At 57.1% G+C, this 27,753-nt stretch overlaps 2 protein-coding genes across 10 annotated transcripts; one reads left to right on the forward strand and one right to left on the reverse strand.

Annotated features, from left to right (window-relative positions):
- Positions 1 to 12,942, reverse strand: ACBD4 (acyl-CoA binding domain containing 4). Of its 8 annotated transcripts, none has more exons than XM_038547057.1 (11): positions 7,323 to 7,540; positions 6,166 to 6,338; positions 5,931 to 6,060; positions 5,558 to 5,678; positions 5,402 to 5,501; positions 4,993 to 5,113; positions 4,661 to 4,750; positions 4,271 to 4,341; positions 4,104 to 4,182; positions 3,388 to 3,518; positions 1 to 691 (listed from the first exon to the last, which is right to left on the reverse strand). In XM_038547057.1, exons 1-11 carry the CDS (start codon positions 7,378 to 7,380, stop codon positions 569 to 571), a joined length of 1,197 nt encoding a protein of 398 aa, XP_038402985.1. In that variant the 5' UTR covers positions 7,381 to 7,540; the 3' UTR covers positions 1 to 568. The 8 variants fall into 8 exon arrangements, with proteins under 8 accessions (XP_038402985.1, XP_038402982.1, XP_038402984.1 ...); XM_038547054.1 differs by having other exon boundaries at positions 1 to 694; positions 7,323 to 7,539; XM_038547056.1 differs by having other exon boundaries at positions 1 to 694; positions 4,104 to 4,179; positions 7,323 to 7,538.
- On the forward strand, positions 8,237 to 27,623 carry PLCD3 (phospholipase C delta 3). Of its 2 annotated transcripts, XM_038547046.1 has the most exons (16): positions 11,847 to 11,889; positions 17,986 to 18,147; positions 18,277 to 18,505; positions 18,718 to 18,847; positions 19,918 to 20,146; positions 21,550 to 21,751; positions 21,948 to 22,092; positions 22,820 to 22,972; positions 23,934 to 24,071; positions 24,152 to 24,302; positions 24,798 to 24,866; positions 25,071 to 25,187; positions 26,053 to 26,219; positions 26,406 to 26,541; positions 26,615 to 26,764; positions 26,952 to 27,623. In XM_038547046.1, exons 1-16 carry the CDS (start codon positions 11,862 to 11,864, stop codon positions 27,038 to 27,040), a joined length of 2,295 nt encoding a protein of 764 aa, XP_038402974.1. In that variant the 5' UTR covers positions 11,847 to 11,861; the 3' UTR covers positions 27,041 to 27,623. The 2 variants fall into 2 exon arrangements, with proteins under 2 accessions (XP_038402973.1, XP_038402974.1); XM_038547045.1 differs by lacking the exons at positions 11,847 to 11,889; positions 24,798 to 24,866 and adding an exon at positions 8,237 to 8,375.
- The last annotated feature ends 130 nt before the right edge of the window (positions 27,624 to 27,753 follow it).

Consider the following 27,753-nt stretch of genomic DNA (forward strand, 5'->3'; position numbering starts at 1 on the left):
GAAGATGAAGGTCTTATTTTATTTAGTGAAACATTCATTTGTAAGTGAATCTTCCGTGAAGACGTCCTGAGTGTACGTGTGCAGGGGGAGGGAGGCCAGCGAAACGGAGCTCGCTCCCCTCCCCCCAACTCGGCCGGGCCTCCTGGCCTCCCTCCCGCAGCCTCCCAGCCAATCATTTTCCCAGGCCCCAGCCCAAGTCCCAACTTGCCCAAGAGCTGGGCCTCCACCGGGAGAGGCCGGGGTGGGAGAAGAGTCAGGTGACCCAGTGGCTGGGGAGGGCAGAGGCTGACCAGGCAGCCCCGCCCCCGAGTCACGGCCAACCCAGGCCCGGGGGCGTGCACCACTCCACCGGTGTTTGGGCGGGAGGGGAGAAGGCGTCCGTGTGAAGTCGTGGGGAAGGATGGGCTCTTAAATGGCCCCCAAGTAAGGGAGCGGTGCACAGGCAAACACTGAGTGGTGGGGTCGGAGTTAATGCTGTTCTTCTCCTAAACCTAGGAAGGCTCAGGGCACAGCAGGACAGGGGGCTCAGAGCCACCTTAATTGGCTGCGGAGAGCCCTCCACTGAGAGTCACCTCTTCTGGGTCCGAAACGTTCGGAAGAGCCACTGGACGATGAAGGGCCACAGGAGGAAGAAGAGCAGCGTGGGGCCCGAGAGCCTGAGGGGCCACGGCCGGGCACGGGGCGGGGTCCTCTGCTGCCAAGAGGGAGGGAGTCAGGGGCCAGCCCAGGCTTCAGCACAGACTGGGCCCTCCTGAGGAAGCTTCTTCCAGAACTAAGAGGGAGCTTCTGTCTCCCTAAGACTGTAAGAAGTGGGGCAAAGAAGGCACTATCCCCACATCTGCACCACTAGAAGGGAAGGGGTCCTGATGTCCCCAGTGTGTCCCTGCCAGCCCACCTCAAGTTCCCTCCCATCCTCCTCCCAGGGCAATCCAGGTGCCAGGGGGGCTGGAGGGGCTGCCTCATGGAGACTGGCTTCTAGGGTATCTCTTCTGGCCACACAGCAGTGGTCCTGGTGGTATGGCTTGGACACCCAATATTATAAAGGATGTGCCACATATTTCAAATGGTACTCAGATTTTAGTTTCTAAATATCATTAGAAACTAAAAGCCAGGACTCTATCTGCTAAAAGCCAGGACTCCTTGGAGAAGTGGTTAATTCCAGGTCTGGAGCAGGGAAGGTAGAGGTGAATGTGGGACATCTTGTACCAGAAAGCAAGGAAGCTTTTAAAGATTAATGAGGTCATGTTATAAGAACATAGGACCCAGCTTGAAAGGGTCTCCATTGACCAAAATTGTGACAACATAAAGCATCACAAAGAATTAATTTCAGTTGATTGAAATACCGAATCTTTAAAATCCATTAGTCCATGATGATACTCAAAGAGAAAGTTGGAAATTTGTCACCATTGAGGTGGCTGTTAAATCAACTCCTTACTTTGGGTAATTAAAGAGAAAGAATTAACCTTTATTCTGCCTTTACATAAGTAAAACCCTAGATGAAACTCTACAGAAAAGTGACACCTAACATATGGTAAAGGAATAATAGAATTTAAAAGTCAGCATTTCTTTTCCAAATAAAGGATTGGCCCAGGCAAGGGTTATCCATCAACTATCAAAAATCATGTGGCCAGTGAGGTTAATGGGGAGCTGGACATTCCCTAGCTGCAAAAGGAAAACATGACTTAGCAGTGATGGGATCAGAATGTCACCCCTTCCTCATCCATGCAAGCATCATTAATAGTGGGACATCCATGTCTGTGTCCCCTGGTGTGAAGAGCATCATATATGACATAATCTAGTCATGTAATGACCAGCCTCAGAGATAATCAGAAAGACCCAAAAAGGAACATTCTACGGGACCACTGCACTGGCCCTGTCAGTAGCAAGGAAGAAGGGCTAGTCTAGATGAAAGGGGTCTCAAAGGACAGAGGAACCAAAGGCAGCACATGCGCCAGGAAGGGATGGGCCGGGCAGAGCAGCTGGCAAAGGCGATTTCAGGACAAATGGGGAGACTGCAGTTTGGATTGGGTATTTGATGATATGAAGAAATTGTGTGTGCTAAAATGTTGTCATTTGGTCTAGGTAGTAGAACGTTCTTATTTTTAGAGATGGAAAACTGACTATTTTGGGGTGGAAATCTTTAAAATCTTCAGCATATAAAATTAGTTAAAGGTAAAATAAGAAAGAGAGAAAGAAAAAGGAAAAGAAAAAGAAAGGAAAGGAAAAAAGAAGATAAAGCTTTGCGGGATGGGTGTTGACAGGTGGATCTGAGGAAATCCCTGCCACCCTGGCTGCCACCCAGTGTTAAGGGGATCAACGGTCACCCAAGGGATCCCGCACATCTAGCAATTCAGCTGTCTCCTGCCCCTACCACCCTAGGTTTCTCAGGAACAGGCCCACACAGAGTTGATGGTGAGTCCCAGCTGCGTCCCAGCTGCAGAGGGAGACAGACCTGGGGCCATTCCCATCTCCATCATCTGAGGTTAGTAATAACAGTAGTAGTAACAATGGAAGGGGCATTATCTCATCTAATCCTCACAGCAGCTCTGTGAGGTTCCTCCCGGCCCTGTGTCCTCAGGTGAATTCCCCAGCCTTTCAGAGACTTGGTGTCCTCTTCCGTAAAAGGGAAATGAAAAGCAAACCTAGAGGCACCTGGGTGGCTCAGGGGTTGAGCATCTGCCTTTGGCTCAGGTCGTGATCCCGGGGTCCTGGGATCGAGTCCCGCATCAGATTCCCTGCAGGGAGCCTGCTTTTCCTTCTGCCTGTGTCTCTGCCTCTCTGTGTATTTCTCATGAATAAATAAATATACTCTTAAAAATGAAAAAGCAAACCTAGTTCATAGGGTTGTGTGGATTACGTGAGATAACATAAATCCTGGGTTTGGCACTAAGCGGGGGCTCCAGAAATGGTAGCTGTGACTGCTTGTGAGCTCAGGACCCCAGGTGCCCAGGTGTAAGGGGCAAGCAGATCTAGGAGCAGTGCGGAGAGAGTAGGGGGACGAGGGCTGCACTGTTTGGGAGCAAACCCTAAATCTGGGAACAGAAGTCACGAAGGGGCACCAGGGAGCCCCAGCCCTAGTGGAAGGAGCAAACATATCCTGGCCTTCCAGACCGTTTGCTGGAATTTGTCCTCACACTCACTTTCTCCTCCAGCAGAGGAAAAGCAGGAAAGGAGGGCCCTTCCCACCCTCCCTTCCAGGCTGGAAGCACTTCCGTCCCTCCTGCCTGCTCTGCCTGTGACAGGAGCCACACCATTCTCTGCAGAAGTCAGAGATGTGGGCCAGTGGATAGTTAGGACCAAAAGACACAAGTGGCACCATGAGGAGCCTGGAAGAGAGCCCCATGGAGCTCGGCCCCAATCTCGCCTGGGGCCTTGGGGGTAGCTCACCTGCTCCGGGAGGCTGGGCATACTCTCGAGGCTCTGCAGTCTCCCCTGGACATCCCGCATGCTCTCTTGCAGTGCCCGAACTGTCCCCACCAGCCACGTGTCCAATTCCTGGGGCCCCATCAGGCTACCCTCTGAAGAGCACAGACACACAAGGAAGGGGACTCAGAAGGCAACTCAGCTGGGGACAGGGTGGTGGCAGGCTGGGGCAGGCCTGGGGAAAAGTAATAGCGTGCAATCCCTTCTAAAGTGTGTCTTTTATAATAAAGTCCATCCATGTGGCTGAGTAACAAGTGGCCACGGGTTTGAATCCCAACACTGTCACTTGGCTGTGTGACTTTGGGTAAGCCAGAAACTTCTCTGAGACTCATTTTGTCATCTGAAAATTAGGGGAAGAGGTCATTGTCTTCACAGGACGCCTTACTTAAAGGAATAAAGGAGATAACATTTATGAGAGTGCCCCTTAAGGGGTGTGGCACACTGGAAGTTCTAGAAGGAGATAGGACGGAAATCATTATCCTTTGACAGTCTCAAATGGAAAGCCTTCAGAGAGGGGGCCAGGCAGGGACTTTGCCCATCCAGGCTGGCATCTGGCTGTTAGGCAAGTGCCCGCTGCTGGACTTTCACCTCCGCCCCAAGAGGGCAGTCAAGGGAAAGCCTGTGGCACACTAGAGCCATAAGGAATGGCAGAGTGAGTGAAAGGTTGGGCAAGGGCTCACCTTTCTCTGCAGGGAGCATGGAGCTGTTTCTGGTGTCAGGCTCTCCTCCAGGGGCTCCCTTCTGCTCTGTCCAAACCTGCTGAGATGAGTCACAAGGTCCAGGGGTGGGGGTAGAGCAGCCAAGGCACAGGGGGTTGGGGAAGGCAAGGAATGAGGGGTAGTCTCACCAGCTCAGGTTCCAGCTGCTCCAGGGAATCACAGAAAACCTCAGAGTCCAGGTCCCTAGGTGGCTGGGACTCTGGGCAAGGGGATAGGTAACATTAGTGACAAAAGGGAGGCGATGGAAGAAGAAGGATGTGAAATGGGGCAGAGGCACCTGTTCAGGGGCCATTAGAGACACTGCCACAGGAGGCAGAGATGGGTCCCAGGAGTGAGATCCTGGAAATGGAATCCCAAAAACTGTCCCCTGGCCCTTGTAAGCACAGGAGGTCTCCGTATGTGTGCCCATGAGGTGTGGACATCCAGCCTTCTCTCCTTACCCATCCCACTGGGAGCCCCCCACCCACCACCAGTCTGGGTTTGGTTTGGCTCTCTGTCCCTGTGGCCCAGGCACTGACCTGGACTTGGGGGTTCGGGTTCCCTGGGGAGGCAAGGAGGCTCTGGGGTAGCCCCAACATCTCCATTCAGCACCTGCTCTCTCCAACCTGCTGAGACAGCACCCAGAGGTGGGACTGGGAAGAGGCTGGTGCTTCCCAGGGAAATCAGCCCCTGCTCCCCATCAGCCATGAGCTCTCAAGACCCACTCCATCAGGGGCACTGGTTGGAGTCCCTACAAGGACATCACCTGGAGCCCTGTGCCCCTAAATCGCCCTTCAACTGAGCAGCCCCTCCACCTGGACCCAAGAAAATTCACTCAGCACTTGTGGAGCTAACAACCTGGGAGCCTGACCTGTGACCCTTCTCAGGAAGGTTTCCGGGGGCCTCGGCATATCAGGGATCACCCGGTACAAGGGCTCGAAGTGAGCAAACATGTCCTCTGCCACCGCGCCCAGGGGCACTGTGTCAATCACCTGTGGGAGAGGGGGTCTATCGGGTAGGCGCCAGCCCCTCCTGCTGCCGTCCTCTTACCCCACCTTGAGCTGGGTCCCTTCCACCCTGCCCCTGCCCTGCCATGCCCCTCCACCCTGGGCCCAGTCAGGGACCAGAGACAGGCAGAGCTGGGGAGATAGCATGAAGGTGGTAATTCCCACAAGTGTGTCAACGTGCAGGAAACATAATGGAGATGAGCGCCGAAGGATGGAAGGCAGGCCACCTAGCTGGGACCTTGGGGACAGAAAAAGCCCACAGCCTCGCCCTACCTTCTGTGCCACTAGCTTCATCTCAGTGATGTAGGCAGACATGGCCTCTTCCCTGCTCATCTTGCCCAGGCTGTTCCAGGCATCCCTGGGGGGCAGAGAGCTGTGAGGGACTGGTTGACAGCTGAGGCCTGTTTGCCCAGCTGGTAGGGAGCTCACCACTTATATCGTCCAATTGGGTCCCAGAACCCAGGCCGGGGGACCAGGCAGGGTCCCATGGTAGCTTGCTTGTAGTAGCTGTAGAATCTCAGCATCTCTTCATAGGAGGGGCGGTAAGAGCCTGGGCAGGAGGGGTGGAGGTGGAAGGCAAAGCATCACCCCAAGCTCCAAGAGTGGAGGTGGGGGGAGACCCACTCTTGGAATGGGCAGAGATGGCGAGGCGTCCCACCCAGGGGGACAGGGGCAGGAGGTAGAGGAGATCCCCAAGGCAGCCCAGGCAGGGACTTATCTGCATAAACTGCAGGGATCAGAGCCTGGCAGGAGGCAGACCCCAATCTTCTTGACCCTCAAATGCAGGTCTCCGTGCCCTCACCATTCTTGGGCAGGTTCTGAATGACACTGACTGCGGCCTGGAACTGTTTTTGGTAGTCCGGTTCTGGGCTTTCATTCTTGGTACCCATACCCAGCAGCTCGGAGCCCTGGGGACCTATTTTTGAGCGACTCTGCAAGAACAAGCCTCCGTGTGAGCAGACCTCCACGATCCACCCTGGCCAACAACTCAGTAAGCCACTGATCCACTTTCCAGAGGGGCAGACTAAGCTCTCGACCTGAGTGAGATACCCTGTGGGCGGGGTCAGAAGCTGAGAAGATTCCTTTCCAAACACCAGGGCGGCGTGGGTGGGGCCAGGGTGGGCGCAGAGGACCTCGGTGGGTGGGTGAAGGCAGGTGTCAAAGGTCGTCGTTCCTCCTCTAGATGCACATCTCCAACTCCTGGCCAGAACTGGCAAGCCGAGCGGAGTCAGGGTGGGGCCAATAGACTCTCACCCTGGTCCCCCACCCGCTCTGCCCTAGGGTCCCCTAACCCCAGCCGCCTGGCCGCCTGGCACTCACCCTGCAGCTCCCACCACCCGGACCTAGGTCCTCGGTCGCCACTAGCCGGAGGCTTCCGACTGACCTCCGGGCCCAATCTGACCGGGATGTGGACGCAGGGGGAAAATTTAAGCCAATGAGAGAGCCCGTTTCAGCTTCTCCTTCTATACCTCAGCCACTCAGCGCGGCCCTTTCAAGATTATGCAAATATTTAGCTGTGCCTCTCCCAATCAGTCGAGGCGGATCCACCGGCCGGCTCCCCAGCCATGTAGGGGCCAGAGGCGGGAGGAAGCGCCACCCGGTGGACGTAGGGAAAAGACGCGGAGTCCTCGCGCCCCCTGGTGGAAGCCCGCGTCCATCAGCCGAACCCCGGTCCTGCAGAGCCCAGCGACCCAACTCAGCTCCTCAGATCCTTCTAGGCGCTGGAGATTAAAAAAGGGAGTCATGCCCCGGCAGAAGAGGGGGTTCTGGAGGAGGGGCATTGGAGCTGAGTTTTGGAACCTGTCAGTAGTAGGCCAAGAGAAGAATGAGGGAGATCATTCCTGGAGGAAGGAATTGCAGGATCAAAAGGCAGAAAGAATATCCCGACAGGGGTGCAGTAGTACGTCGAATCTCTCGGTCGAGGATATCTGAGAATGGACTCGAGCAAGTAGGTTGGCAAATCTAGGTCTTGAGGAACTAAGCTGTCTCTTGGAGATGCCACGCTCCTGACCGCCGCCTAGTGGCGCTGTGCGCCCAGCTCTCCGCACCCATCCTAGGGCAGTAGCTGCAGACAACCCTAACATGGTTAGGCTCCGGCCATCCCACCCTTGGAGCACAGATATTCTGACGGTTTCATAAATAGTAAGAGAACGCATAAGGCGATGGCCAGGGCCCACACTCCACGCTCACTCACAGGTTGATGTCACGGACACGACACGGGGTGCGGCGGCCTTCCTGGGGCGCCAACCCATCCCAGCCTCGAACACAGAACCCGAGTTCAGCCGGGGATTCTAGAAAGTGCACCCCATCTTTCCCAGCTTTGAGACTTGTGCCGCTGAGGGGCCAGCAACTGGCCTGGCGCAGAGAGGGTTAATCCTATGACGTCACAGCCAGAGTCTTCCTACCCCCCACCCACCACTTCCCGCTCCCCCCACCTCCAGTTCGGGTTGCCCTCCCGCCTGGCTCAGTTCTCGGGGTTCTCTCGGCTTTCCGGGCGGGCCCGAGGACCCCGGGCCCAGGACGAGCCGGGGGCCCCGCAGAATCGGCTCCCTTCTGAGGCCTCCGGGCGGGACGGGGCAGGAGAAGGTGGAGAGGGGTCCCGAGGCCACCTCGAGTCGGGGCCCCGAGAACGCAGGGGGGGTCTGCCACGGGACAATCCTCGGCCCTCCTCTGGCCCCCCAGCCCCCGATTTGGGGCGGAGGTCACCGGTGGGGCCGGGATCCGAGGATCGCTGCGTGGACGAGGAGGCGGACTCCTGAGCGGGGGGCGGCCGCGGAGGCCTGGGGGGACGCGAGGCGACCCCTTCCCTTCCCACACCTCGCCCAGGGCCCACCTCCCGGCCTGGGGTCAGCGCCCGGCCCCCAGCCACCGCCTCGCACCTCCCACCGCGCCGTCCTCGGCCCCGCCCTCTGCCTCCCCGTCCCTCCTTCTCCCGACCTCGTCCCTCCCTCCGTCCCCGCTCCCGACACCGCCCCTCCCGACTCCCTCCCGGCGCCGCTAAGTTTCTGGCTCGGAACCGCGCGCAGAGCCGGGGCCGGGCCGGAGCGGTGACCCCGCTGCCCCGTCCCCGCGCGCAGACCCCGGGCCCGGCCCCGGCCCCGCCGAGCCATGCTGTGCGGCCGCTGGAGGAGCCGCCGCCGCCGGCCCGAGGAGCCCCCGGGGCCCGCCCAGGTCGCGACGCCCGTCGCGCTCGCGCCCCCGGACGGCGGCAGCAGGAGGCCCGGGCTGCGGGCGCTGAAGAAGATGGGTCAGTGACGGGCGGGGGCGGTTCGGGGTGGGCGCCGTCGAGGGCTCCCCGGGCCGCCGGGCGGTGTGCGGAGGCTGGCGAGGCTCAGAATGCAGCACCCTACGGGCTGCGGGTCACACCTGAGGTCCCCCGACGTTCCCGGGCCGACCGAGGCCCGCGGGTGGCCTTTGCTCCCCACCAGGAGGCGCCGACGGGGCGCGGGGGCGCGGATTGGGGTCCCCGAGGACCAGGCGAATAGAGTGGCAGAGACAGGCTCGGGGTGTCCCTCACCCGCCTCCCCAACCCCGCGTGCCTTCCAGGCTCTGCGGCTGCCCCCGGGGCATCCTGCGTTCTGGGCCGCCCTTAGGGGCAGGGGAGCGGTGGAAGAGGCGGGCCTCCAGCCCTGAAGCCTCCACAGGGGTTGCAGCAGCCACACAGCACTGGTAGGACAGGTCGAATTGGTGAGAATAGTGTCCTTGGAGTCAAAAAGGCAGAGCTCCCGTCTCAGGTGTGGGGAAGTGACCAGGGAAGGAATGTAACCGTGGCTTATTAAGGATCTCCCAGAGACCCACCTCACTGGATAGTTAACATAGGTGGCATCACTCTGTCTTCATCACTCTTCTGAGAGGTACCTGGTGTCATTCCCATTTCACAGATGGAGAAACTGACCCAGAGAAGTTGAAGATTTTGTCAATGCCCACACAGCTAGTTAAGGGCAAAGGCTGGCACGGAGGCTGTGCCCAGCCACACTGCCGCTGGTACCCTTTCAGAGCCTGGGCAAAGTGTGACCGACTGGCTGGTTGAGTGGCTTGAATGGGGGGGGAGGGGCTGGAGAGTGTGTGCGAGTATTTTATAAAATGTACCGTACCATGAAACTGAAGTGGGGTATTGGAACTGCTGCTGGTAAATAGTTAATGATGGAAAGGTGGGGTGTGGGGCTGGGGGGACAGGGCAGGGCTGTCCAGGAAACCAGTGTGAATCTTGGGGCAGAATTCAGGGGTGCCGATCGCCAGTCTTGTTGATCACCGCCACCCCCCCACCCCTGTCCCCCTTCTTTCTTCTATCTCCTGTCACTCATTTGATCTAAATTGATTGAGCTCTATGTTCTGAGCACTGAGCCTTGCACTCTCCTTAAGAAGCCATAAGACACATGATCTCTGCCCTACCCTCCAATCATTCATGCATTCAGCGGACATTTATTGCGTGCCTCTCTCTAGTAGGCTCTGTCCTGGGATTCAGCAAGGTTCTGGCCCTTCAGAGAGTGGAGGCTTCAGCAGGGAGATCAGGCAATGAAGCAAAGAAACAATACTAGGAAAGGAGGGGGCAAGTCAGTTGCTGGGAAGCCAGCGAGGGTCCTGGCTGCACCCCAGAGCCAGTCAGAGACTGGAAAGAGGCAGGTGGGGGCCAGATTCTCAAGGTCCCTCCGTATAGAGTTACAGACTTGCCCTGGAGGGCAGCAGGAGTCCCAGAGGGTCTCTGGCAAGAGGAGGGAGGCAGGGCTCGTATAGACTAGGGGCACATTGGATGAAGGCAAGGGTGAATCAGGGAGAACCATAAGAGGGAGACCGAGGACTGAGATGGTCAAGCTATGGTGGTGCTCAGACTCGGGCCAGTGCAGCTGAGTTGAATTCTAGAACTCCCTAGGAGGCGGCCTGGGCTAGACTCCGTAGTTGGTGAGATCTGAAAGGTGTCTCTGGTGGATGGCAGTGTCATTCTCTGGGCTGAGCAGTGCTGGTGCCTTGGGAAGAGGAGGATGGCCATGCGGAGTTGAGGTGCCATTGTCTTCCCAGGTGTGGGGCCAGAGAAGCAGTCCCTGGAGTCAGCCACTGCAGGGGTGGCGGATGCTGTGGGAGGGCTGGGATGATGCCCCTGCATACCTGCTTACTTCTTCATTCCAAACACATCTGCTTGGCCCTATCAGTGTGCCATTGCGCTGTGCCAAGGGCTGGGGCTATGGAGATGAATAACACAGCACTTTGCCCTCAGGGAGCACACAGTTTACTAGCAGGAGACACTTGTAGACCAATAATTACAACTGAGCCCAGGGCTCAACTGCCCTGAATGATTAAGCTCCATGGGAGCTCAAGGCACCCCATCGTAGTGACACTGTCACGACCTATGTGGGTGTCAGAATGTCACCTGGGCTGTCCTCCCCACTGCTGCCCTGTCCTGCTGAATGACTGCCAAGAAAGGAATGTCCAGTTTCTGGGGAATGCCCCTTCCCCAGGCCTCCCTGACTCCAGCAACGGGGCAGAGACCAAACCCAGGTGTCCTGGGGCCCACCACCCAGGTAGCTTCCCCGACCACAGCGGCCAGAGCTCCTCTGCAGATGGCTCTCTGGGCTGCCCCCGTTCATGGCCATGGCCACACCCCTTAGGCTAACAGAACAGATCTTATTTCTGGTCTGGTCAAGAGGCTTGGGCAAGGAGTGGCTTAGAGATCAAAGGCTCAGAGAGACTCACAGAAAAGAAAGGGCTTTTCCGGGCCATCCTGGGTGGGTGGGTGGGTGGTGGAGGAACTGGGACAATGAGGAGGACCTAGGACCACGAGGAGGAGGGAGGAACACCACTCCTGCAGAGTGCAAGCGAGTCATTTGCGGAGCCTGGGGCTCTTCTCCTGTCCCTTCCCCCAGGGTGGCGTGTCCCCAGGAAGCCAGGGATCAGCTGGAGAGAGCTAGAGCTCCATGAGCACCTGCTGGGTCAGACATAGCGGCTGAGCTTGCTGCAGCGGGAACCCACCTAATCCTGGGCTCCCTGGAGGAGAAGGTTTGCTGCGGTCCTCACAGTGCAGATCCCCTAGCCAGGATGAAGCCACCAGCCCCGGGGCCACAGGGCTAAGAGGCAACTGCCAAAGCCTAGGTTTCAATGATGGCTCTTTTTTGCCAGAACTAATGAATACTAATTATCACCTTTATAACGCACTACAACGAGTGAGCGAGGGCTTTTCACGCATTGGCTCATTTAATGCTCACGATTGTATGAGGTATGTGGTACCATTAGCCTCATTTTACAAATGAGAAACTGAGATTCAGAGAGGTTCAACCCTGGGAAGGAGCCGAGAGAAGGTCTGAAGCCAGGCGTCTGGCCCAGGGTCCGAGCTCATATCACAACGAGTGAGTGGGTGATGTGTGCCTGGCCATGGCCGGCTCCTCCTCTCCCCCACAGAGGGTCTGCCAGCCTCTAGGGGTGTCCTCACTGAATTATTTGCTTGCCAAATAAAAATACAGGATGCCCCGTTAAACGTGAGTTTCAAATAAACAACAACACTTGGGACAGACTTAGACTAAAAGATAGTCTAAGACTATCTGAAATTTGAATTGAAGTGGGCATCCTGAATTTTATCTGACAAGCCTGTCTCCCCAGAGCCCCTGGCATTGCCTGTGCCCCTGATGCTCCGCCCTGCCCCTAATCCTCCCAGTGAGCAGAGCCCTGAGTGGGCACAATCCTGTTCCCTTTCCTCCCAGCCCGCACGCAGCACCAAGTGCCCCGGGGCAAGAGGGCTCTCCCTATGGCCTGCCCAGGATGTCTCCTGCAGGGTGAGTGGGGCTGCCGCGCGTGGAGTTGGCAGGTGGGGGTCCTCGCAGGTGCCTGGCCTGGCGGCAGGGAGACCTGGACAGCCGTTCTAGCTAGGCCTTGTGGTTAGGCTGTCATGCCTTGTGGCTTCCCTGGCCTCTCCTCCTTCTTCAGCTCTGGGGAGGCCCTCTCCTACGACCTCTGCTCCCAAATAGGCTTCATACCTGTTCTGGCCCTGCCGGGAAGGGTGCTGCCACCTTTGTCACACTGTGTCTGGCCAGGGACAGGGGAAGCACTGCCTGCCTTTCCTGACGTTGTTGACTCTCCGAGGAATGTTATGGAGTCTGGCGCTGAGCTCCACTGGGCCCTTGCCCCGGGTGTGGCGGCCTGCCCAGGCAAGGGGGACATGCTGGGTACCCGAAGAGCTGGGGCTGACTGCTGGCCAGAGGATTAGGGTGGGAGGGCATTTGGGACCCCTTACCATTGTGTGTTCCCTCCCAGAACCATCAGGAAAAGCTTCTCTCCCTCCCCTCCCCGACTTGGCATGAAGCTGTCGGCTGTTGCTATTCCCTGCATGTCTCACATTCCTGCTGGAGCCCCGTGTGCCCTTCCTGAGCATGCACTGGTGCAAGCACACATCCACACATGTGTGCACACACACATACACCAGCACACACACCCTATATGCACACTCACCCTGACACACACCCTTGCTCGAGACTTCCCACTTTCATGCCCTGCTATGAAAGTAATGTGCCTACATATTACCCCTCTTGTCTACACTCCCTGTAACCACATAGCCCACCCACCCTCACCTCCCACCATTGGCCAGCTCTGGCTTCTGCCCACCCCCTACATGGCCCCTGTGTCCTTCTTTGGTTTGGGTGAACCACACTATTGTCAACACACACAACCTACCCTCTCATAATTCCAGTGGTCCATCTATGGAAAGGGGTGGAGATGGGGGGTTGAGGATCAGAGATGGATCAGGCTTCTTTCCCATGACCCCTTCCAGCTCTATCACTGAACAGTCTCCTGCCCTTGTCCTTGGCCGCCAATACGGAGCTGCTCAGGCCTCAGACCACACACAGACCAAACCGCCCAGGCTGAAAGGTGATAGTTGGGAAACTGGGAGGTGTCCATTCCTCACCTCCCCCTGGCCAGTCTCTGGAGGCTGAGATAAGCATTTGGCCTAGAGGAGGTGTCTGAGTCCCAGCTGACAGCACTGATCTGGGCTGGACAAGGGCCCAGCTGGAGACCATGGCTGAGGAGGACGTATGGGAACATGCCTGGGTCCTTCTTCCCTCCCGGGCCACCGCCTCCTTTCCCTTTATTGTAATTTAGTAAGTGCCCACTGTGGGCCAGGCCCTAAATGGAGTGCACCTTGGCATTAGCTCATTGGAGCCACACACAGCCCTTAGGGGGCTTAGGCACCCTCCAACTCTCAGTGCATTCTAGATCCACCACCTACAGACCCAGGACCCTGGATAAGTTAGCTGCTCTGTGCCTCTTGTATCATTTTATTGAGATATTAATTCACACATCATACAGTTCACTCATTTAAAGCATACAGTGGTTTCTGGCATATTATGTTACTTTTTAATTAGCAGTAAAATATATATATCATAAAACTAGCCATTTTCACCATTTCGAAGTGGCTAATTCAGTGGCATTAATTATATTCACACTGTTACACATTCACAATGTTGTGCTAGTCCCCGAACTTTTCCATTACCCTAAACAAACAACAAAGGAAACCCTCTGCCATTAACCAGTCATTTTCCTCTTCCTCCCCGCCCTGGGGCCCTGGTAACCTCTAATTACACTCTACCTCTGAATTTTTTTTTATTGAGATATATGTGACATATAACGAGTCTTTATGAATTTGACTATTCTAGACATCGTGTGTAAATGGAATCTTACAGTATCTGTCCTTTTATGACTGGCTTATTTCACAGTGCTGCCAGGGTTCATTCCCTTTGCAGCTGAATAATATTCCACTGTATGTCTATACCACCTTTTACTTCTCCATTCATCTGTTGCTGGATATTTGGGTTGTTTCTATCTTTTGCCTATTGTTCATCCTCATTTTTACTGCTGTGTTTTTTTTTTAAGTTTTTTCTTTAAAGATTTTATTTATTTATTCATGAGAGACACACACACACACACAGAGAGGCAGAGACACAGGCAGAGGGAGAAGCAGGCTCCATGCAGGGAGCCCGATGTGGGACTCGATCCCAGGTCTCCAGGATCAGGCCCTGGGCCGAAGGCAGCGCTAAACCCCTGAGCCACCCGGGCTGCCCTATTGCTGTGGCTTTATGACTGTTTCCTCTCTGGTCAGTCAAGGTGGCCATGATACTGGCCCAGCCCAATTCCAGGTTCCAGGCAGAGATGTTTATTTTTCAATTTTTTTAAAAGATTTTATTTATTTATTCATGAGAGACAGAGAGAGAGAGAGACACAGGCAGAGGGAGAAGCAGGCTCCATGCAGGGAGCCCGACGCAGGACTCAATCCTGGGTCTCCAGGATCACGCCCTGGGCCGAAGGCAGCGCTAAACCACTGAGCCACCTGGGCTGCCTAGGCAGAGATGTTTAGATAGATACCCATGGAACCCACAAGAGGCAGCTTGTACACCTGCTCCAAGTAGGGAGGAATGAGGCTGAGGAAGCATCTGTGGGTTTGGGCCCTGACAGGACCTATAAATGTTTACTGGGTGCCAGGGCAGAGAGCCAGGGGCCTTCCAGCGCGTCCTCCTGACCTCACCTCTGTGGGCCCCGCCCTTCCTGTCTGGAACCCTAATCCCTTTGATCCCCGAGGGCTCAGAAGCTCAAGCAATGGGGAAATAGTGTTACTTGCCCAGGGACTCAGCACCTGGCTCAGCCTGGCATTGAACTCTCATTCTGTTTGGCTTCTCCACTGCGAGGGTGGTTGGGAGGCAGTGTGGTCCAAGGAGCAGCGCCATCCTGAGGCCAGTGCTGGTTGGGCAGGCAGACTGGACTGTCAGCCTTTCCCTCACCAGGCTCCTGGGGAGTGTGTGTGTGTGTGTGTGTGTGTGTGTGTGTGTGTGTGAAGGGGGGGCCCTCAACATGGGAACCTATCCCAGCAGAGGGCCCATCAGAAGTTTAGGCTCCCTGTGTCCATGTCCTGTTTGTAGAAGACTGGACAAAGCAGGCCCTCGGTGACTCACCTCCACTTCCGGCCTTAGTCATTCACCAGCCCCTCCTCTCCCAACCCTCCCCAACCACGGGCTTGGCATTGGAGGGCTGGCGGGGTCAGGGGAGGTGGCCCCAGCTGCAGAGCATGGTTGTCACGGGGAATGAGGAGTTCCTTTCCTATGGCTGAAGAGGTGGAGGAGGGGTGCGCTCAGTTGTGATGGCACTACAGGTCCCCCCAATGTCCTACCCGCCCCCCAGTTCACTGCTTCTCAGGCTGAGGGGATTCAGAAGTTGCCCACACATGGGCATGTGAGTGCAGAGGGCTAAGGGTCTGCTGAGTTTCTTGGTCTGGTGCGTGCCGCGTTCTAGCCTCTTGTTTGGAGAGAGGAGGATTCCACCTCCACTTCCTAGCTAGGGAGCACTGATTGGCACTGACCCAAGAGGCCAGTCTGAATCCTGAGAAACCCTTTGGAGCCATTAGGGCCACAGGCAAGCCCCAACGAGGACCGTAGGCTCCTCCACGTGGCAGGTTTCTCCCCTGGTCCTAAGACCCTGATTCTTGATCACAATCACCCTCAGAGTCACAGGGTAGGTTTTTAAACATAGAAACCCAAGTCCCAACCCACACCTGCTGGACAAGAATGTCTGGGCTGTGGGTTTTGCAACCTCCTCCAGGTAATTCCGATCACAGCCAGGGTTTAGAAATCCTGGTCTGTAAGGAAAGGACAGATCGGGAAGGGCTGGCTGGCGATAGAATGAGCTTAGTTCCCCACTTGTTGGTACATCTGCCGACATGGCTCGTCCTCCCGTTTCAGAAAACAATGGCTGTGAGCCTGGGTCTGGGATGAGTCCTGAACTATGGATATAAGACTCTGTCCCTGTCCTTGGACTTATTAAAGTTCACCGAAATTACAATTTAGGTGGGGTGTTTGTTTTAAAATAAAAAGTGCTGTTGGTGACCAGGGAGGGAGAATGCCCATCTGAGGACAAATCAAGGAAGGCTTCCTGGAGGAGATGGTGTCTGAGCTGATCCTTGAAGGAGTTCTGTGTGAGGAAGAGAAACAGGAAGGATCCTACAAAGGCTCCCAGAGAGAGTGAGAAAAGGCGGCCCAGGGATTTAGACTTGGTTCCATAGGTGAGAGTTTACAACAAACAGGGGCCTTGGGGGCACAAAGCCTAAAGCCAAACCCAGTACTGGGGGCTTGTTAAAATAAAGGGAGGAAGATACACCCATTGTCCTGTTTCATTTGGCCCACACAGTGGTGTTTTAGGGGCTTTTTGTTTCAATTTGATTTAGTTGCCAACATTGAAAAATCCGGAGGCTTCACATACAAATCCAGCTTCCTGTTCTCTAGAGACTCTGGGCTGCCCTCATCCACTCCTGGCTGCCCTGCTCCTTCCAAAGGGCATGGACCCTCCAGTTTCAGTTGCCAGGTTCCCACTCTTCTTGTTGTCCCCTGGCTCAGAATCTCTGGGCTGTGGGTTTTGCAACCTCCTCCAGGTAATTCCGATCACAGCCAGGGTTTAGAAATCCTGGCCTGTAAGGAAAGGACAGATCGGGAAGGGCTGGCTGGCGGTAGAATGAGCTTAGTTCCCCACTTGTTGGTACATCTGCCGACAGATGGTATTGACCTCTTACAAGACAAATGAGAGCAGGATGTGGCACCCTCAGGATGGGTGGCATCTTGACTGAAGTTTGGATTTTGCTGCAGGGACAACTGTGGTGTCTGCACTGTGTGCACAGAGAACATGAGGCTCAGAGCAGTCACGGATTACTGCCACCAAGGCTGTGTAACTCAGAAGTGACAGTGTTGGGATTTGCCTCCCTGGGCCCCTGAATTTATTAATTTTTTTAAAAAAGGTTTTATTTATTGATTCATGAGAGACACAGAGAGGGAGAGTCAGAGACACAGGCAGAGGGAGAAGCAGGCTCCATGCAGGGAGCCCAACACGGGACTAGAACCTGGGTCCCCAGGATCACGCCCTGGGCCAAAGGCTGTGCTAAACCGCTGAGCCACCCAGGCTGCCCCAAGGACCCCTGAATTTAAATTCTGCACTCCCCACCTGCACCCTGACCATGACAGCAAGGAAGAGGGACAGAGGAGCAGAGGGATTCAGTTTGGTGGCCGTGGGCAGGGGTGCTGGGACCTGACCTCCAGGGTTTGAAGTCCCCTTCCACCACTTGGTAGCCGTGGCATTCTGGCAAGTTAGTTCAGCTTCTCTGTACTTGTCCTCTCCTGTGTTCATTCATGAGTAGGGGCTGGCATGTGGTAGAGGTTTTGTAAGCATTTCTTCTTCTTAAGGAAGGTGGGCAGCTGGAAGCACATGTGGGGTTACGTGGGATTGTGACAGTGGCTGGGCAAGGGTGAGTGCCAAGTGTCACAGGAGACCATGCTTTCAGCTGGACACAGAGAGGACACCTGGATGTCAGCCACAGGCTGGCCTTGGCAGGGCTGGTCCCGGGGTTCGTGGCCTGTGACCCTGGAGCCGGAGTGGCCTCTATTGTCTTTGTCTTGGGGAAAGCAGAGGTGAGGAGCTTGGGTTGCAGCAAGAGAGATTTAGGTTAGATAGTGAGATTACCTTCTTGATGTCAGGGCTTCACATCAAGGGAAAAGGCTGTTGGCGACAGATTCTGGTTGAAGTCTGGAGACCAGGATGGGAGTGGCAGAGAGGGGGACCTTTAGGGAGGGCCCTAGTCCCAGGCGCTGCCTAAGGGGTTGCTCTGTTTGGAGGGCCTCCTGCTCCCCAGAAAAGAGGTACTGGCACCTCCCCAGGGGGGCCTGGCGGGGACACACCAACCGAGGCCTTGGGGCAGAAGAGCCCAAGGCCCGACCCAGTACTGCGGTCGCGTCCCCAGCGGCCTGTGACGGCTTGTAGGGCAAGGCGGCTGCCAGCTGGGAAGAGGGCAGAGGGGCGCGGGGCCAGGCCCGCCCCGACGCCCCGCCGCCTCCCGCCGCCCGCAGGCCTGACGGAGGACGAGGACGTGCGCGCCATGCTGCGGGGCTCCCGGCTCCGCAAGATCCGCTCGCGGACGTGGCAGAAGGAGCGGCTGTACCGGCTGCAGGAGGACGGCCTGAGCGTGTGGTTCCAGCGGCGCATCCCGCGCGCGCCATCGCAGCACATCTGTGAGCGGAGGGGGGCCGGGGCCGGGGGAGGGGGGACAGCGGCCGGGGCGGGGGGGTGCGGACAGCGGGGGGGGCAGCGACCCGGGCCCTCGGCCCTGACCCGGCCGCGCCCGCCCCCCCGCGCCCCAGTCTTCGTGCAGCACATTGAGGCGGTCCGCGAGGGCCACCAGTCCGAGGGGCTGCGGCGCTTCGGGGGCGCCTTCCCGCCCGCGCGCTGCCTCACCATCGCCTTCCGGGGCCGCCGCAAGAACCTGGACCTGGCGGCCGCCACGGCCGAGGAGGCGCAGCGCTGGGTGCGCGGTCTGGCCAAGCTGCGCGCGCGCCTCGACGCCATGAGCCAGCGCGAGCGCCTCGACCAATATCCTGGCGGGGCGCCGGGGTGGGGGGGCCGTCCTGGGGGGCCCGCGGGCCGAGCCAGAGCCCCTGGTCTTCAGGGCGGAGGGGGGCGCCGGGCCCTGGAGGCCGCGGGCGGGGGGGAGGTATAGCCCCAGGCCGGGCGTCCCCGCAGGCACCTGTGGGGGGGGGGCGGCCGTGCCCAGCCTGTCGCCGGTATTTCCTGAGCGCCCACACCTGGATCCACGCCTACCTGCACCGGGCCGACTCGGACCAGGACAGCAAGATGAGCTTCAAGGAGATCAAGAGCCTGCTCAGAATGGTCAACGTGGACATGAATGACATGTACGCCTACCGCCTCTTCAAGGTGGGCTCCCACCCCCACTCTGACCCGAGTCACCCGCATCCGTCCTCACCGCCAGCCTTGGTGGGTGGAGCGGCCTCCGCCTGCGGGCAGGCCTCATCTGGGCCTGGGTAGCCTTTTACACTCCCCGGAGGGCACTGGGCCAGGATGGGAGTGCGCCCCAGAGCATCCGTCCTCCCCCTCAGGCAGGGCCAGGGAGCCTGTTCACCTGGGCCGGCAGCTCCAGCCGGACTGCTCTGTGAGTTCGATTATTTGTTACTCATTGACCCCTGGTGTGAATTTGGGGAAGGAAGGACCCTACGTGGGAGGAGGAATTATGGCTCGTCCTGCCCCTGGGTCACTGTTTTTCCTCCCACATCTTGATTTTTGGGGGTAGGTCATAGTACAGAGAGACAGGCACTGAATCCAAGAGACCTCCCCTAGAATCCCTGCCCGCAGTTTACCAGCTGCGTGAGCTTGAGCGACACCCAGAGCCTCGCTAGCTCCCAGTTTCTCTACCTGTGCGAGACACCTGCCTGCATAGCGTGGTAGATGACAGGTGTGTCCATACAGGTGCGGGACACCTGCCTGCCCAGCGTGGTAGATGACAGGTGTGTCCGTACAGGTGCGGGACACCTGCCTGCCCAGCGTGGTAGATGACAGGTGTGTCCGTACAGGTGCGGGACACCTGCCTGCCCAGCGTGGTAGATGACAGGTGTGTCCGTACAGGGTGCGGGACACCTGTCTGCCCAGCGTGGTAGATGACAGGTGTGTCCGTACAGGTGCGGGACACCTGCCTGCCCAGCGTGGTAGATGACAGGTGTGTCCGTACAGGTGCGGGACACCTGCCTGCCCAGCGTGGTAGATGACAGGTGTGTCCGTACAGGTGCGGGACACCTGCCTGCCCAGCGTGGTAGATGACAGGTGTGTCCGTACAGGTGCGGGACACCTGCCTGCCCAGCGTGGTAGATGACAGGTGTGTCCGTACAGGTGCGGGACACCTGCCTGCCCAGCGTGGTAGATGACAGGTGTGTCGGTACAGGCCAGCTTTCCCAGGTGTTCTCCTTCCCTGAGCTTCTCCCTGTGCCTTCCAGGAGTGTGACCACTCCAACAATGAGCGACTGGAGGGTGCTGAGATTGAGGAGTTTCTGCGGCGGTTGCTGAAACGCCCCGAGCTGGAGGAGATCTTCCATCGGTACTCGGGCGAGGACCGCGTGCTGAGCGCCCCGGAGCTGCTGGAGTTCCTGGAGGACCAGGGCGAGGACGGCGCCACGCTGGCCCACGCCCAGCAGCTCATCCACACCTATGAGCTCAACGAGACAGGTGGGGGTCTCACAGATGTGGTTGGGCTCGACACCACCCTGTCTGGGCATCTGACAGATCTGGGTTTTCAGCTAAGTGGGCTTTTCAATTTCTGGCTGTGGGTGCCATCTTGGGCGGGTTACCTTGCCTCTGGGAGACTCAGCTGCCACATCTGGAACGTGGCATAACATATAGTATCTTCCTCACAGGGTTTGGTTAAAGATTAAATGGGCATGACTTATGGGGGCACCCAGCTGGCTCAGTTGGTTAAAGCATGCAACTCCTGATCTTGGGGTCATGAGTTCAAACCCCAACTTTGGTATAGAGATCATTTAAAAAAAATAAATGGGGGAATCCCTGGGTGGCTCAGTGGTTTAGCACCTGCCTTCAGCCTAGGGCGTGATCCTGCAGTCCCAGGATTGAGTCCCACATCAGGCTCCCTGCAGGGAGCCTGCCTCTCCCTCTGCCTGTGTCTCTGCCTCTCTCTCTCTCTCCGTGTCTGTCATGAATAAATAAATAAAATCTAAAAAATAAATAAATAAATGGTGGGTGCCTGGGTGGCTCAGTTGGTTAAACATCTGCCTTTGGCTCAGGTCATGATCCCAGAGTGCTGGGATTAAGTCCCACATCAGGCTTCCTGCTCAGCAGGGAGTTGGCTTCTCCCTCTGCCCCTCCCCGCTGCTTCTCTCTCTCTCTCTCTCTCTCTCTCTCTCTCCCTCAAATAAATAATTTTTTAAAATATTTTATTTATTTATTCATGAGAGAGAGAGAGAGAGAGAGGCAGAGAGAGAAGCAGGCCCCATGCAGGGAGCCCGATGTGGGACTTGATCCCGGGACCCCAGGACCACACCCTGGGCTGAAGGCAGGGGCCAAACTGCTGAGCCACCCAGGGATCCCCCTCAAATAAATAATTTTTAAAAAGATTTTCTTTATTTATTCATGAGAGAGAGAGAGAGAGAGTGAGAGAGAGAGAGGCAGAGACACAGGCAGAGGGAGAAGCAGGCTCCATGCAGGGAGCCCAATGTGGGACTGGATCCGGGGTCTCCAGGATCACATTCTGGGCTGCGCTAAACCACTGAGCCATCCTGGCTGCCCAATTAATAAGCTTTTAAAAGAATCTTTAAAAAAATAAATGGGGGCAGCCCCGGTGGCGCAGCAGTTTAGCGCCACCTGCAGCCTGGGGCATGATCCTGGAGACCCGTGGAGCCTGCTTCTCCCTCTGCCTGTGTCTCTGCCTCTCTCTCTGTCTATGAATACATAAATAAAAAATCTTAAAAAAAATAAATGGTATAACTTATGTAGAATCTAGTCAGTAGATAGGTGCTCTTTATTACTAGCTGAGTGAAGTTTGTTTTGAGGGCCTGTGGGGCCAGACGTGAGGATCCTCCCTGTGGCCTGATGCTCTCTTTTGCTCATCCTTGCAGCCAAACAGCATGAGCTGATGACACTGGATGGCTTCATGATGTACCTGTTGTCACCTGAAGGGGCTGCCCTGGACCCGGCCCACACATCTGTGTTCCAGGACATGGACCAGCCCCTCTCCCACTACTTCATCTCCTCCTCACACAACACCTATCTGACTGACTCTCAGATCGGGGGGCCCAGTAGCACCGAAGCCTATGTTAGGTACTGCAGCGGGGGATGGTAGGGGTGAGCACACCTGGGAACCCAGCTTGGGGAGCTATAGAGCTCAAATCTCACTGTGGGCTTCCTGAGGGGGGGGAAGGAAAGAGAAGGTGTGGCTACCTGGCTCACCCTGTCCCTTGCTGTGCTCTGTGGCTCCCACATGATGGACATCTTGCCTGCCCATCTGTTTCTGCAGGGCCTTTGCCCAGGGATGCCGCTGTGTGGAGCTGGACTGCTGGGAGGGCCCAGGAGGGGAGCCCATCATCTATCACGGCCACACCCTCACCTCCAAGATCCTCTTCCGAGACGTGGTCCAGGCCGTGCATGACCACGCCTTCACTGTGAGCTTCTAGGACCCCCTGCCCAGAGAATCACTCACCAAGTGCTGCTGGGGCAACTGGCCAATGGGGTAGAAGAAAGCTGAGTGAGAGGCCCTCTTCCTCCATCCTCATGTTTAGTAACTACATTAAAATCACAAAATGTTCAGGAGAAAACCTTAAGGGTAGGGAAGGACATTTTAATCATGACTCCCAAAGAGAAAGCTATGAAAGAGAAGTTCAGCATGGAGTCTGCATAAAATTGCAACTTCTGTCAAGGTATACGTAAATCTTATCTTCAAAAAATGATGGGCATGGGGGCGCCAGGCTAGCTTAGTCAGAAGAGCGTGCTACTCTTGATCTTGGGGTTGTGAGTTCGAGCCCCAAGTTGGGTGTAGGGGTTACTTAAGAAAATCAACTGAAAAAAAATATGGGCTTGGGGAGAAAAGTGGGTGACATAAACAGCACTGGCCAATGTCATTAGGCTATGAAGGGCATTTATTAAAAACAAAACCATTCCTGCAGCTGTCCTCAGCTTCCCAGACATTCCACCTTTTCCAGACCCTTTTCCAGACCCCAGATCTGACCTGTGACCCCCTACAGACACACCTGCCCCAGAGTATATCCCACCTACTCAGCTCCCCAGAGTGCCTTTGCCTGCCTGTCCTGAAGAGGGTTGGGGGCCAGGTACAGTGGGGGTCCTCGTAGGGGGAGAGGGAAGTGGTTCTGAGCTGTTGCCTTTCCCCCCCAGTTGTCCCCATACCCTGTCATCCTGTCCCTCGAGAACCACTGTGGGCTGGAGCAACAGGCTGTCATGGCCCGCCACCTTCGAACCATCCTGGGAGACACGCTGGTGACACAAGCGCTGGATGCCCAGAACCCTGAGGAGTTGCCATCCCCAGAGGTAATGAATGCCCCAGACTCAGCCTGGTGGGGGGAGGATCTGGCTGCAGTCCACCATCCATCCCTGCTATGCCACCTCCACAGGTCAGGACCCCTTCCCTCTCTCTGCCTCAGTCTCCCCCTGCTCCAGCGTTCATTTGACATCTGCCCCTCCCCCCCAGGGTCTTGTCTCTTTCCTACCCACCAGACTTGACTAGACCCATCCCACCCTATTCTGGGCCTTCCGTGCCCTCACCCTCACCTCCCTGCTCTGCCTCCCTGCGTACAGAGTCCCTGCAAACTCAGACATTCCCACCTCCAAGGTTGGGACATTCTTCTCTACCTGAAGCTCCCTTCCCAGCCATCTGCACTTGGCAAGCACCACCTGCTTAGACCTCTAGCTCAGTGTAAACCACCTCTTCCTGTAGCCTTAGAAGCTTCCTCAGCTTTCTGACCTGGGGTGATTTTTCCTCCTAAACCCCGGAATGTTTTATCTGCCTCCTCAGGACGGTTGTGTTTTTCTGGTTCCTTGAGAAAACTCTCCTACTCTCAATCCAAATACGCAGAGAATGTTGATTCACCTGTGTGTGTGTGTGTGTGTGTGTGTGTGTGTGTGTGTGTGATTTCTTTTTTTTTTTAATCAAGAAAAAAACGATTAAAAAAAATTGAGCTGGGGGCACCTGGGTTACTCAGTGGTTGAGCGTCTGCCTTTGGCTCAGGGCATGATCCCAGGGTCCTGGGATGGAGTTCTGCATCGGGCTCCCCATGGGGAGTCTCCTTCTCCCTCTGGGGATCACAACCTGAGCCAAAGGCAAACGTGCAACCACTGAGCCACCCAGGTGTCTATTTTTTTCTATTAGAAACATCACGCATCTTTGTGTGTCCTTCCCGGCTCCCCCCAGTCAGCCCCTCACGTCTGGTGGTTGTACGACTGACCCAGGGGCAGGAGGGCATAATCCTTCCCTGTCTGTGGGCCCCGACAGCAGCTGAAGGGCCGGGTTCTGGTGAAGGGGAAGAAGCTGCCGGCTGCTCGGAGCGAGGATGGTCGAATTCTATCCGACCAGGAGGAGGAAGAGGAAGAGGAGGAAGAGGAGCCAGAGGCCACAGAACAGAGGCGGCGGGTGAGTGGGACCCTTGGGCTGGGAGGAGCTACGTGGAGCAGGGCTGGAGCCAGTGACCCTCGCTGCGGCTCATCTCCCAGGCCAAGCAGATCTCCCCTGAGCTGTCGGCCCTGGCCGTGTACTGCTGTGCCACCCGCCTGCGGACCCTGCGCCCCACCCCGGTCCCGCCCCAGCCCTGCCAGGTCAGCTCCCTCAACGAGCGCAAGGCCAAGAAGCTCATCCGAGAGGCAGGTAGGAGTGGGGACATGGGGGGCAGGAGGCACCCTGGATGTCTGGTGGGGCGGTAACCTGAAGTTGGTCTGGAAAGGAGAATGACAGGACTTTGGGGCCAGTGAAGGGGTCAGGAGGCCCCCAGATTGGGGCTCAGGGAGTGAGCGCCCAGTGCGTGCCTAGCACCGGGCCGGCATGGATGGAGGGAAGAGGGCCCTGGCAGGAGGGGGGCTGCTGCCTGCCTTTGCTGGACTCAAGCCTAGTGGCAGGGCCAGGCGTAGACGGGAATGATGGTGCAGGGTGATCAGTGGGCCGTTGGGGGGTCCAGGGGAGCCCCCGCAGAGGGGGTGAGATCAGGGAAGGATTCTGGAGCAGGTGATACCTGTAAAGACCCCAGAGCAAAGCATAGGGTGGAAGCAGCCAGGTGAAGAAGGGGAAGGGGTTTCCAGGCTGGAGGAACAGGTTGGACGAAGGCCTGGAGGCATGACATGCAGGAAGAGTCCTGGGAACCCACAGCACAGTTGGAGGAGTGCATGCGGGATGAGCGCTGGATGTCTGCTTGGGGCCCCTGTTCCAGGCCTGGAGGTAGGGGGGATATGCAGTGCTCGGGTGTGGAAGGGGGTTCTTGACCCTCGCTGGGCTTCCAGAGCCTTCTCCAGAAGGTCCTCTCAGTCCTGGGGCAGAGGGAGTTCAGCCTCTGTTCCCAGCTTGTTCCTGGAGTTGGGGTAGAGGAAGTTACAGGCCGGGCACTGGATAAAGGACACCCCCGGGGCCCCAACTCTCCCCCAGGGAACAGCTTTGTCAGGCACAATGCCCGCCAGCTGACCCGAGTCTACCCCCTGGGGCTTCGGATGAACTCCGCCAACTACAGCCCCCAGGAGATGTGGAACTCCGGCTGTCAGCTAGGTGAGTGGGGGCAGGCGCACAGAGCAGGCAGGGTGCTGCCGTGTGGGGGCGGCCTCCAGGGATCCGTGGGAGGCCCCGGGCAGTGATGGGGCCATATAGTTTTCTGGAAGGTGGAAAAATGTGTTTTCTTGGTAATAGCACTTATTAAAATAGTTGTTGGGAAAATAGGTGGGAAAACAAATCAGACTCATTTCTTCCTGACAGTGTGAAAGTCTCCCATTTTTTTTAAAGATTTTTTTTTATTCATGAGAGACACATAGAGAGAGGCAAAGATACAGGCAGAGGGAGAAGCAGGCTCCCTGTGGGGAGCCTGATGTGGGACTCGATCCCAGGACCCTGGGATCACGCCTTGAGCCAAAGGTAGACGCTCAACCACCCAGGCGCCCCACTGTCCCATTTTTTTATGAAGGCAAAAGCTCAAAACCTCTACTCCCATGTGCCCTCTGACACACACAGACATGCACACACCCCACTCCCTAATGCCCCCTGACACACAGAGGTGTGCACACACACCCCCCCCCCCCCCGGGAGTCCCACTGAATCAACACTGACAAAAGTGGGCTCTGGAGGGACGCTGAACCCCAACAAAGAAGCAAAGGTAGGGGGGAATATGGTCCCTTTGAGGGCAGATATGGAAACCCCAGCCTTCCTTGGGCCCAACTCTGGCCCAGACCTATTCCCTGCCTCTGGCCTCTGGCCTCGAGGGATACCAGGGATAAAGTGCAGGTGATAGTGGGGGCTGGGTCCCTTGGCTGTCATGATGCCCACCCCCCAAGCCCTGGTGGGGGTGAGCAGTGAGACCTGAAACTGAGCAGCGAGAGGAGGGCTGCTAAGAGCCCCTGCTCTGACCCTGCTATGTCCACAGTGGCTTTGAACTTCCAGACACCTGGCTACGAGATGGACCTCAATGCCGGGCGCTTTCTTGTCAACGGGCAATGCGGCTACATCCTGAAACCCGCCTGCCTACGGCAGCCAGACACCACTTTTGACCCCGAGTGTCCTGGACCTCCCAGAACTACTCTCACCATCCAGGTCAGCAGCCTGGACCAGCCCTACTCTGGGGTCACCCTAGGGTCACAGCTAGTCCCAGCAAGGTCCTGCCTGGCAGGGCGCCAGACAGCAGTGGCCTGGGGGCGGCCTGGGGTGTGGGGGAGAGCTGGCGGCTTCCTGCCTGAGCAGAGGGGCCAGACTGCAGCTCCCCTTCCTTGTCCCCCGCAGGTGCTGACTGCACAGCAGCTGCCCAAGCTGAACACTGAGAAGCCAAACTCCATCGTGGATCCCCTGGTACGCGTTGAGATCCACGGGGTGCCTGCAGACTGTGCTCGAAAGGAGACCAACTATGTGCTCAACAATGGTGGGTGGATGTGCTGGTGGCAGTGGGGGTGCTTGGGGCCAGCAGGCTCCTGACTGCCCTGCCTGCACCCTAGGCTTCAACCCGCGCTGGGGGCAGACCCTGCAGTTCCAGCTGCGGGCTCCTGAGCTGGTGCTGGTCCGCTTCGTGGTGGAAGATTACGACACCACCTCCCCCAACGACTTCGTGGGCCAGTTTACGCTGCCCCTCAATAGCCTGAAGCAAGGTGGGTGGGGATGGAAAGGGAGGGGGTCTGGGCCGCCAAGACCCTGTTCACCTGGGCCCTGGATGTCCTCTGAGAGCTTGCCCCGAGCCCTGAGGTGGGAGGTGGTCTGTGCCCCCACGGCCCTGGCCCTGAAGGGTTGGGAGTTGGGGTGGGCAGAGAACTGGACACGTGGCTCCCCTCCCCACAGGGTACCGCCACATCCACCTGCTTTCCAAGGACGGCGCCTCACTGTCACCAGCCACGCTCTTCGTCCACATCCGCATCCAGCGCTTCTGAGGGTGGGACGGCCCACGCTGGGGCCCCTTGGATGCCAGCCTGCCTCCTGTGGCAGAGGCTCTGTTCTCCTCAGGAGTGGGGGTTGCAGGGAGGACTAGCCCCTCCAGCCTGCTCGCTTTGCCCACTCCACTCTCTGGCCCCAGTGGAGCGCTAGGGGCTGCCTTGGTCCCTCTTGAGAACGGCCGCTGCTTTGCCCTGTGACCCCAGAGCCTTGAGCCCCAGCTCCTCGGATTCTTGGCTGGCTCCCCCGCCCCCTGCTCATGAAGAGCCAGGCCTGTGGCTGCCGGATTTGGGGAGGAAACCTGAGCCTTTAGCTGTTCTCTGCCCCCCAGGGGGGCATCCCAGCCGCCATCCCCAGAGTAGTTCAGCCCCTTCCTTGCCGCCCCCCCCCCAGGTATTATTAGCCACCCCCCAGGGCCCTCCCCTTGCCAGGCTTTCCTGGGCTCCCCACTGGAGCTCGACTTTGGGCTGCCTTTCCCAGGAAGCCTACGAGTAGGTTTTCACTTGTGTCATAGAAGGGACCTGAAGAGGACAGGAGATTATCGATTTTAAAAAATAAAGAAACAAGTTTACTACTGCTGTACCCTGAGCACCTGAGGTCATACCCATAGGACCCTGAGGAGGGATGAGGGCAGAGTCCCTTGGGCCCCCTCCCCCGGCAGGGCTTGGATTTAAGCCAGCCAGGGAGATGGTACAGGTGGGAGGGCAACAGG

The sequence above is a fragment of the Canis lupus genome, chromosome 9 (assembly GCF_011100685.1).
Source record: "Canis lupus familiaris isolate Mischka breed German Shepherd chromosome 9, alternate assembly UU_Cfam_GSD_1.0, whole genome shotgun sequence".
NCBI lineage: Eukaryota > Metazoa > Chordata > Mammalia > Carnivora > Canidae > Canis > Canis lupus.

Excerpts from the sequence above, each read along its gene's own strand:
- ACBD4 (XM_038547054.1), bottom strand. The coding sequence starts at position 7,380 with ATGGGTTGGCGCCCCAGGAAGGCCGCCGCACCCCGTGTCGTGTCCGTG. Across the intron at positions 4,342-4,660 it reads ACCCGAACCCCCAAGTCCAG|AGTCCCAGCCACCTAGGGAC; the intron begins GTCAGTGCCTGG and ends CCCCTTGCCCAG. Across the intron at positions 695-3,387 it reads TGCCCAGCCTCCCGGAGCAG|CAGAGGACCCCGCCCCGTGC; the intron begins GTGAGCTACCCC and ends CCCTCTTGGCAG.
- PLCD3 (XM_038547045.1), top strand. The coding sequence starts at position 8,237 with ATGCTGTGCGGCCGCTGGAGGAGCCGCCGCCGCCGGCCCGAGGAGCCC. Across the intron at positions 18,848-19,917 it reads ACGCCTACCGCCTCTTCAAG|GAGTGTGACCACTCCAACAA; the intron begins GTGGGCTCCCAC and ends TGTGCCTTCCAG. Across the intron at positions 25,188-26,052 it reads GAACTCCGGCTGTCAGCTAG|TGGCTTTGAACTTCCAGACA; the intron begins GTGAGTGGGGGC and ends CTATGTCCACAG.